The following is a 10961-nucleotide window of genomic DNA, read 5'->3' on the forward strand; positions in this document are numbered from 1 at the left end:
CAGTTCAGACTGGTCCAGAACCAGATCAGACTGGTCCAGAACCAGTTCACATCGTGTTTAGTTCCGTCTCTCCAGGAAGTTGGGATCTCAGCTGCTGACCAAAAGGTAAAAACCGAACTTCCAGACGAACCGTGAGATAAAGATGCTGCAGGAGGGAAAAGTTAGAGAAATGATGACCAGTTAATCCAACCAGCTGATCAGATTAAACTTGTTACCAATAATCTGACGTTGCTGCTTTACATCCTGCTCTGGAAGTTTCCACGTTTTTCCTGGAAGGTTTCTGAGATCATGTAGGAATCTGGGTTTTCTGGAGAAATGCATTTCATTCTCCCTGCAGCCGAGCAGACCGGCGGTTCCGATATGATTAGCAGCATCGCACCAATCACAGAAAAACATCGCAGCATCCTGGAGGGACCGGATGTGGATCAGAGCCACCGGAAAACAGAATTTTCTCTCGGAATTCTGACTTTAAAAGTTTAAAGTCAGAATTAATTTGTGTCTGTTTTTCAGTGGCCCTCGTCCCGTTCCGTAGTTTGCTGGGTCAGAAGTTTCCCAGAACCCGGCCTGGCTCCTCTTCAGCCTCATTTCTCACCAACAGATGAGTGACATGATCAGCAAACACCTGCATGCCCAGCGGGTCTCAGCCGAACCGGACCGGACCCGGACCCGGACCCAGCATTTACTCACACGAACGCGTGGTAGAGCAGGGCCCATCCTCTCGGCCTCTCCAGCGTGTCGTAGATCAGGTTCTGGATCTTCCTCTTGCGGATGTTGCTCCTCTTGGCCGGCCGGCTGCAGCTCAGGGGGGTTTTGGCCAGCAGCCCGATGCTGATGCCCGGAGCGCCGCGCTTGAAGTCCTCCCGGCCCACAAGCAGCAGGGCCCCATCTTTGTCCGCTCCTCCGCCGCCGCTTTGGTCCAGTAAGTCCCCGGAAGGAGGAAGAGGAGCGCCGGAGGTCTTCTTCTGCTCCTCGGAGCCGCTAGCGACGGTCCTGGACCGGAGCCCCATGGTCAGCGCTGGAGGGCCGGTGAGGGCAGCATGCCATGATCCGGACCCGGTGTTCAGCCGCGGGTCAGTCCGGGAGGAGGTCTCCGGGGGGCGGGGAGGTCCTCAGCGGTGCGCCTGGAGGACAGAGGGAAGAGGGACGATGAAGAAACGAGAGGAAGAGGAGGAGGAGGAGAAAGCATCGGCATCTGCAGCCAACAGGAACCAGAACCGAGCTGTGCGTAAAACACGCCCTGCTGCTGCTGCTGCTGCGAGGAGGAAACTCTGGAAACAAACATGAGCAGCAACCAGACGGCGAGTCCAACCCAGAAACACCCCATCCAAACACCGAGCCCTACCAGCGGCCGAGTCCGAGCATGGTGCGCGCCTCCGGGCTGCCAGCCTCCATCCACCTGCAGAACCGGAACCGCGGAGGGACAGGAGGAGGAAGAGGAGGGCGGAGGCAGGAGGAAGCGGAGCGGAGATGCTGCGTGAAGGAGCTCGATGCTGAAACTGAAGAAGATGAGGAGGGGAGAGCCAGCCTTCATCAGCACCGGCGTCGACGTGACGTGCGCGTGCACTGACAGGTGCGTGCACCCGCGCGGAAGCGCGACTCACACCTTGATCGCTGCGGTTCTCCTCCTCCTCTTCAGAAAGACGCGCGTCAGCAGACATGTGTGTGGATGCGCGCTCCCGAGGACCTGCTACGCATTGTGACGTGCGTGTGCGCGCGCTCTGGTGTAAACATCTGTAGGGGAATTTCTATATTTTACCAAATTTCAGCAAATTCCTGACATAACAATGGAGATAATGAAACAGAAACCAGACTGTTGGTCCGTTTAGTGAGAAACAGCTGAAAATCCTCAGAAGCTGAAATCAGAACTTCACCGAACCCACAGAACCCACCGAACCTACAGAACCCACAGAACCCTGCGGGCCGCAGGGCGCCGCGCTGGAGGGGGCGCCGGGCTGGAGGGGGCGCCGTCGCTGGAGGGGGCGCCAAAACGACGCTGAAAAATAATTTCCAAACTTTGACTCTTCATCACTTCATTAGTTTAAACCAAAAATCCTGAAAATCTTCAGATGTTCTTTAATTTTTCTGTTCAGATCAAATCATTTATAAACACATGAATCATGGAATCATTCCTCATGTCTGCTGCTTTTATAGTTATTATTTTTCATGTTTCCATTTAAGCTTCAGCAGAGAATGACCACATGAACGACGATGGTTCATGTTTTTGTCTACAACAGTAAAATCCTCAGTAACTGATACAGTAAGGTTTCTATACAGTGTTTTACATTCATGTCGTGTATTTATTACAGTTTGAGTCATTTTTAATGTTTCAGCTGATTCAGGGGTTTTATGGAGAAACTGTTGAAAAAAGATCAAGACATGACATTTATTTTGAAAAAAGATTTAATTGTAAGGAAACATTGCTAAAGTTAAACTCCTCAGCCGTGAAGTTTCAGTTCAGCACCAAACATTCAAACCTTTTAGTTTTGATGAAAGTCCTTCTGCACTGTAAAAACACAAAATCTCACCAAGTATTTTTGTCTGGTTTCTGGTACAAAAATCTTAAATTAAACAACAAAACTAGCTTACGAATAATTTGAAACTTTTCAGGAAGGTGTAAGATCTTGTTCTGATTCCTTAATAATTTAAAAAATCTTGTTCCATTTTTATTATTTCACATCTAATAAGAGGTGAAAACGTTTTGTGAGTGTTTTCTGCGCCAGGAGGAGCAGAGAAACCCGGTTTGACGTCTGTTTGCCCTGCAGCTGCTTAACGCTGCCGGTCGGTGGATTTGACTAACTATCTGGATGCGAAGCGGCCGGACCGCAGTGGAAACAGCAGTGATTTGCTGTGTGCTGGTTCTGCTGGTTCTGGGCGACCCGGTGAGTCACCGAATCGCCTCCCGGGGACAGATGGGATCCAGAGTCCGCGCTGCTTCTTATAGCTTCTCATAAAAATCAATCCTCCTGCTGGAGTCGGGCTGTTTTTAGACTTTACTGCAGCGAATCTCTTGCTAAAGTCGTCCTTCAGGTTCTTGTGTCGTTTTGGAGTCTGGATAAATAACTGGAACATTAAATCTTCTGCAGACTTTTTTGTCAGCACACAATAATGAATAAAACTCATTTTTATGAAACGGATCATAATCCGGGGTTATAATCTGGGGTTATCCCTGAACTGGACTGAGGTTGCTATATTCCAACGTCATGCAGTTTTAAACGGTATAAATATCCAGTGAAAATGTTTTTGTGCTCTGCAAACAAACATTATGTGACGCTGAAAAACATGCGGCTGGTTATTAATTACTGTGTTTTATGCATTTTTAATTCAAAGCTGGTTTTTAAAAAACAACAAGATGTCAGACTTCCTGGTCAAACAAAAAGGCTTTAATGTTGTTAGAAAAATCCAGACTCCGTATTTTAGATGTTAAATAAGCGACACTTTTTTTAATCAATTAATCTGCCAAACTAGGTTAAGTAATTATTTTTCCAAATTGAACAAAGTTACAACATTTCTAGACTTGTGTGAGTGAAGATAAAATGCTGCTGAGTCACCATATTGCTAAGCTAGCTACATTAAAACACTGCTAAGCTAGCTGTGTGTTTAGCCTGCCTAAATAAAACCAACTGACTGTACAAGTTAAAGTGATCTTTTGATAAACTGACCATTATGCTAAGCTAGGCTACGTTAGCCTGATGTTTAACTTGGCAAGGCAGCCGTTTTGCTAACCTTAGCCGAGTTAGCATACTGCAAAGCTAAGTTATCATTGCTAGTAATTAGGTCACTGTATATTTAAGATAAATTACGTTTACATTGAATTCCCAACTTTCCAAACTTTTGGCTCAAAGTTTTTTCTTAAACTTACAAAATGTTTAAAGACTTTAATTTTGAAGCAGTTTAAAGCGTGTTTCTCATGTGTTCTGTGTTTTTTTCACTTTGTTATTGATGTCATTTCCTGTAGGACGTTTGTGATTTGTGTGTTTCATAACCAGCCGGATCTGAACCGGAGTCCCTCTGGGTTTTCCCAGGTCTTCCAGCCTTCTCGCCTCGTCACCTTTGTCCTGTGCCAGAAGGTTTCTGAAAGTTTTATTCTGCTGCCGCTCCTGAGGCTTTCACGGCCGAGTGGTGAGGCTGAGCTGGACATCGGAGTGACAGGAGCGTTCAGAGGCTCCCGGCTGGATCCTCCCTGATCACACACAGAAACCTGAGCAGGAAAAAAACCTTTAAAAGATCATAGCTTGTACTTCAGGAGCTCTTTATGACTTTCTCGCGTGACAACGGCTAAATTCGGCCTAATTTTAACCAGAATCAGCTTCAGTGGAAGCAGCTGCTAAACAACTGATTCTTAATTTCATTGTTGGAATTAAACAAATGATCTTAAAGTGTAAATAACTACAGGCAGATTTTACAAGATGCATGGTTGCTAAAATAAGCTAACTGGCAAAGTTGCTAATATAGGTTAAGCTAAATGGCGTTATTGATCAACAAAGTTTGTTGATCAAATCGCAAAGCTAAGCTAACAAATAGCAAAGCTAAAAATGTCGCTAAAGCAACATAACTGAACCTGCTACTAACGTAGGTTAAGCTAAATGGCCTTTTTGTAAAGCTGAGTGACTTGATTGCTAAATGCTAAGTTATGCTTTGTGACTATTTAGTTGACAATAATAAACTGAATTCAAGTGACTCTGAGTGGTTAAGTAGCCCAAACCAACCTTATAAGAATTAAAAACAAATTTTTATTTATTTAGTTAAAGTTTAAAATGCAGTTCATTAGTTATGCAACAACTACAGATGTGTTATTTTAGAACTGTGTGGAAAACAAGCCAAAATGGTTTAATCTTATGTATTCAGGCTGAAAACTCCAACAAAATGCCACAGCAGCAGGTTTGCTAGAACAAAATGCTAAAAGCATGATTTCAATTTTAGCTTAATTTCCATCATAATGTTGTTGTTTTGGCATTTCGTGGCTGTAGAAGACAGACCTCACTTCACCCAAACACTAAATAAACCAAAACAAACCACGAGACAAAAGGCATCTTTGTAGTAAAATGTGTTTAGTTCATCTGAGTGAATGTTTTCCCCATCATGCTGCTGCTGCTGGCTGGACTGCAGGTTCTGTTTCCCCAGGAAAATCCTTCCTGGGTCTTTGTCAGAGATCAGCTGGTGAATAATTGAAGGCGCTGCGTTACATCTGCATGATGGCCGACTCCTCAGCCGCCATGTTTTATTCATTCAGCTCATCCAACTTTCACAGCGCGGAGTGAAAAGACCCAAAGATGGAGAGAAACTTCAGCGACACGACCAGCTGAGGAGACGACGGCGAGGAAATCCTCCCATTGTAGATGGGAGCGAGGTTAACTGAAGCACGTTCAGATTTGGTTTTTACATAAAAGCTGGAAGACTCAGCAGGTTGATGGCTCATATTCAAGACCGAATGAGATTCTTTAAAGTTGTATCGTCTTTATTATTTTGGGAATGTTACCGTTCACGCTCTGGTAAAAGCCCAAAATTAATCTGGCATTCTTCAGAACGAGTTGTTAGCCTGAGTTAAGCTAGCTTTAGAACCCTTCAGTTCAGATCCAGTCCTGCTGCAGATCCTGATTTAACTCTATTGTTTAGTTGACTTGGTTTGTGTCCAGGTTTTTGATGCCTGGTTGTTTATGCTACTGGAAATGAGGAGACAACCAGACTCCTGCCAACGGTTCGCACATGCTAGCTGGCTAATTACTGGGCTAGTTAGCATGTATGACATTTCTTGTGTTATGTTTGGGTTAACTTTTTTTTTTTTTTTTTTTAATAGAATTTATTCATTTCATTTAAAACAAAACAGATGCTATACATCCAAAAAAAAGAATATACAAAACACAAATAAAATGAAAGGTAGCAGAAGAAGAATAAAATTCTTATTAATATCTGCCCCTTTTTTCCAAAATAAACAAATTCAAACAATGATAGTTTTCAATTAATAAAACATAACAAAAGAAAAAAAGAAAACATCAGCTCCTTCTTGTGCAACAATTGTTATGATTGCACATTATACAATTGTATACGTCTTCAACAACTTAACTTTTATCATTCTCTTAAATATATCTATCGAACCAGCATTTTTATAATCACTTTCCAGATTATTCCACAATCTTATACCTTGTACTGATGTACATCGGTCCTTCAAATTTGTTCGAATCTTGGGCTTTACAAACATTTCTATACCCTTAAGATTGTAATTACTTACTCTCTTAACGAATATTAAGAGGTAATAAGCTTTTATGAGCTTTATACATAACCTGCAAAATATTGTAATCAACCAACTCATAAAATTTCAATAATTTCAATTGACAAAATAAAGCTTAATGTATTTAAAAAAATAATGTTTCATTAACTTAACGCAGTTTGTCTGTATTTGTTTATTGCTTTTTTTGATACCAAGAGATTTGGTCTAATCTGTCACTTTGTGATTCGTTCTGATGGAAAACAGCATCAAACCACTTGTGATTTACAAGTTTCATCACATTAGATTAATTAAATCTGATGGACGGTTTAGGCTCAACAATGCATCAAATATAAATAAATATTTTCTTGGTTTGCAGATTTGATTCTAGATTATAAATAAAAGGTAGAAACAGATTTAATTTGGTCTCGACCTTCAGCTGATCGGTGGATTTTCCTGCTCAGTCCGACGGTGGAGCCCAACATGGACGTCAAGCCGCCATGAATCAAACTGAAAAATGAGTCCAGCTGTCGTCTTCTGCAGGACCGACGCAGGGTCAGGTCTGCCGATTCAGCAGAAACATCAATCCACACCGAGCGGCATGAATCAACGTGTGACCTCAGAGCAGCGGCAGCTTCAGAACATCCTGGAACCAGAACCCAGAAGGTTCAGCGCTTCGATCAGGAGAGCAGCGAGGGTCAGCGTGACTTTCAGATCAAATATTTTCACACCTTCACTGTCATTGATCTCGATTTCTTCATGTCATTTCAGAGCTCAGAGGTGTAGAAGACAGAAAACCCAAAGAAACGGCACCATAAAGGCCCAGAAACCATCTGGAGCAGCAATGAGACGGGATAATGAACAAAAAGAGTCGGACGTATTCGGCTCTTCCAGCTCTCAGAGCGTTTTCTCCAGCCGGCGGTCGGCGGCTCAGTCTTCCCGTCTTCCAGACGGTCCTAATGTTTATGGATTGGTCAACATTGATTTTCCATTTTCTCCCAGTTTCAACAACCATCTTTTTCTTCACAGGCAGTTCTCAGCTCTCAGTGTTTAACAATAAGTGCAGCTGGAAGTGAGCAAACATGCTGCCGTACTTTGTGTCCAGTCATCATTGCTGGAGATAAAACCTGCAGCTCGCCCGGTTCAGAGTTTCAGAAACCAGAGACGACGGCTGCAGGATGCAGAAACTCTTCCTTCAATCTGAGGGGATGAATTCAGTTTTCATATCCGCTGCTCTCTGGAAATGATTTGACCCACAGGAGAACTTTCTGCTTTTGGGTTTTGTGCCAACATTTTCATAACCTACATTAGAAATATTAATGCTACTGTTGGCCTGCAATGCTAGCATGAGCTAGCTTCAGCTACCGGTTAGTGTGCTAAGTTTTTTGCTAGCATGAAAGCAGACTATTAGCAAACTGCTAGGAAAGAATGCTACTTTCAGTATGCTAATTTTTGTGTTACCATGGAAACAGGCAGTATTAGCATGGACTGTTAGCATGGACTGTTTGTGTGCCAACGTTTGTTTTTGCATGATTTCAGACTAATAGTGTGTTAATTTCTGCACAAGCCTTAAAATATTAGCATTAAAATATTTTAGTGAAAGCTTAGCATGCTAACGGTGGTGTTAGCATCAAAATGTTAACCCTAGCATCTTAATGCTACTATTTGCATAAAGACATTAGCATGCTAATCAGAACATTAGCATGCTAATGTGCTTTGTGTGTAACTTGAAACTTTGAAATGCAGAATGATTGGCTAACTGCTAAAGCTAGCTGCAACAGCAGAGCTTCCTGCAGGTTTGCCGACGTTTCGCTGTGGCAGCGTTTATAAAAAACAAAGGCAGGAGTCAGACTCCTCCTGTGATTGGTTGCTCCTGATGGCGCTGCTGCAGAGGAAACCCCGCGTCGCGACTCTGCATCTGTCTTTGGCTGCAGCTCAGGACGCAGAGATGGAGCCAGGCAGGTTGAATAATTCACCTCACAGAGACGGAGGGAAGAAAACGGCAGCGAATAAAACAGGAAGTTGAAGAAACGCTGAGGAATATTTGCAGATCTGGAAGCGTCGCCTCACTGAGCGCAGCGTTAATCAGTGAGCTGTAAATATCTGAGGCTATAGGAGCCGTCATCTGCTCCATAATCAATAACTTTATATTCACGTATCTGACGGGCCTTTCCAACCTGCTGGGTGATTATAGGAACAACCTGAATTATACATTCAGCCGGAAGACGATGTCGGCGTCCGACTGGAGAAACGTTCAGAAAAAAAGACCCAGCAGCACCGAAGAACTGGGCCACTGAGGAAAAACCATCATGTGAAGACAAAAGAAAAACAACGGAGCTTTTAATTCAAAGGACAGGAAGAAAACCAGCCATTAAAACCAGTTTGACCACAAAAACCAGTCAGTCGGGACGAGCAAAGCACTGTGAGCCATTAGCTCTGACATAATGGTCCCAGTGAGACAAACCAGCGGTTAAACACTGATGATGGTTTCTGAGCTGCTTCATCTACTGATTTGTGGAAAAACGGAGATTTAATGATTCATGTCAGAAAAAACAAGATTAGATTAAATCTGCTTTAAAGGATCAGGAAACAAATACATATGCAGCACAAAAACACATTTAAATGTCTGACATGAACCCGAATGTTTTAATATCTATAGAAACATGTGAACAGATAAAAGAATCAGACTGACTGGTTTTTAAAACAGCAGCTTGCTGTAACGCTTCTCTCTGCTGTGAGTTTTTCCTGCTTCTGTCCTTGATGAAGTTTTACTGACGGAGCTCCACAGGGCGCCTCACTCGGTCCTCCTCTGGTTACAACCCGGTTACAGATCAACCAATTAGATCGTATTTCTGGTGAAATAATCTAAAAAAAAAAAAATAAATGGCCTATTCAAAGTCAGAGCCGCCTCCTGGTTAGCCGAAGAGTTTGTTGTGAATATTTCCTAAACCTGCTCAGAAACCCGCAGCTGATGTTTCGCATGTGAACCATGTTATTTGCATGAAGTTGATCTTATTTTCGTTTCCTCTCAGTCCTGATGAAACTCACTTTGCTTTGCCTGTAAATAAACGTGCATTCATTTGGAAAAGCTGCTGCCCAGGCGGCGCAGAGCCGGAGATTTACCGCCAATAAATCAGAAATCTGCAGCCTGCAAAGACCTGATCGATTATCGGCTCATTGCAGAGTTAAAATAATCATCGGATGCTTCCCAGTGAAACCGGCTGCAGTAAAGACAAACATCCTGCTGCGCGGCGCTCAGGCCAAATATAGGCTGGATAATAAAAGAGCGAAGCCGCCAGGACGGTTCCTGCAGGCGTACAGAGGAGGAAGAGGAGGAAGAGGAGGAAGAGGAGGAGCGACCTCGGAGCTTTTAAAGGTGGCGACTCGAGAGGAAAGTGAAGACTCAGGAGAGATTCAAGGAGAGAAGAGCGAAGCTGAAGAATAAGTTTCTGTCCTCTGGGCAGAGAGGAGCTTCAGAGGAACCGGATCTGAACCAACACGACGGCCTAAAGCCGCAAACGAAACACGAAAACAGCCGCAGCGCATCGATTTCCCTGCAGCCGCAGCTCGAAAGCAGCACAAAATTAAATCAGGGAAGAGAAAAAGTCAGGATTTCAGTAGTTAATGAGTTAATGAGAGGAATATGTTCACTTGAAAAGGAACAAACCGACTTTGGTCGACCAGCAGCAGTTAAACATCGGTCGGTATGAGAGGCTACGCTAACTGCTAACAACACATCAGTCAGGCTAATTGCTACGCTAACAGCCACATCAACAATTCAGTTAATATTTAAGCTAACATATTAAATATTTAGCAGTTATAAAGGGAGATAACTGGACTTGAAAACATTTCAGCCTCATTAGTGACGCTCTAATTCCCAATCAGCTTCATTGATCTGATAAGTTTACAAACCTAAAACTCTCAACCTACAAGTTTCTGAACTGAAGACGACTTTTAGATGAGAGACTCTGTTGCCTTCATTAGTTCTCAAGATTGACCTTTGACCTAACAGTCAGGGTAGCACTCAGACAAACGGCCGTTAGCATGACAGTTAACTCAATCCCTTTAAGAAACAGTCATGCTAATACAAGCTATACTTAAGCTAACAGCTCTCTAAACACTCAAGCTAACAGTCAAGAACCTCTTGAGTTACGCTAACGCTAACATTCATATAAACAGTTAACAGTTGATAGTCAAGCCAATAAGTAAGATAGCAATCACACAGTCATGTAAACAATCACACTACTAACATTCATAAGCTAACATGCTACAGAGCTAATAGCTTCTCTCAAGCTAACAGCTGACTGATAGCTAAAGTTAGCTTAAGTTGGTTTGCTAACCGCTAATAAAACCCAAAAGAAGAAGAGTTAGCAGATGGACTAATAGACAAGCTAACAGAAGCGCTAACCTTCAGCCGAGATCACAGTTTAAGAGACCAATAAGTTACAGATCCAGAGTACGGTGAATATTTAAGCACATATCACACTTTCTCAAAGTCAAGCTAACAGGCGCAAACATTTTAAAGGAAACAGCTGAGCTAAAGTTTAAGCTAACATTCGAGCTAACAGCCACGACGTTTCCTTCCTGCAGATTGGAGGTTTCCTGTTGAGGCTGACGAGCCGAATGAACCTGTGAGCATCAGAAGCCTCAGCGCTCGGTTAGCACGCCGCGTTCGGTTAGCACGCCGCGCTCGGTTAGCACGCCACGTTCGGTTAGCACGCCGCGTTCGGTTAGCACGCCGCGTTCGGTTAGCACGCCG

The 10961-nt window shown here is 43.4% G+C and overlaps 1 protein-coding gene across 2 annotated transcripts in view; it reads right to left on the minus strand.

The window, feature by feature from the left end:
- Positions 1–1567, minus strand: part of kcnq3 (potassium voltage-gated channel, KQT-like subfamily, member 3) — a 77674-nt gene extending 76107 nt beyond the window's left edge. The window contains exons 1-2 of one of the 2 annotated variants that reach the window (XM_017310044.1): positions 1343–1567; positions 688–1121 (exon numbers count right to left, since the gene is read on the minus strand). In XM_017310044.1, the coding sequence (XP_017165533.1) occupies positions 688–1007 (320 nt within the window). In that variant the 5' untranslated portion in view covers positions 1008–1121; positions 1343–1567. Of the gene's footprint in view, positions 1–687; positions 1122–1342 lie in introns of those variants that run through there. The other variant, XM_008434769.2, reaches the window with a different exon arrangement.
- Positions 1568–10961: the final 9394 nt, after the last annotated feature.

This window comes from Poecilia reticulata, linkage group LG17, assembly GCF_000633615.1.
Source record: "Poecilia reticulata strain Guanapo linkage group LG17, Guppy_female_1.0+MT, whole genome shotgun sequence".
NCBI lineage: Eukaryota > Metazoa > Chordata > Actinopteri > Cyprinodontiformes > Poeciliidae > Poecilia > Poecilia reticulata.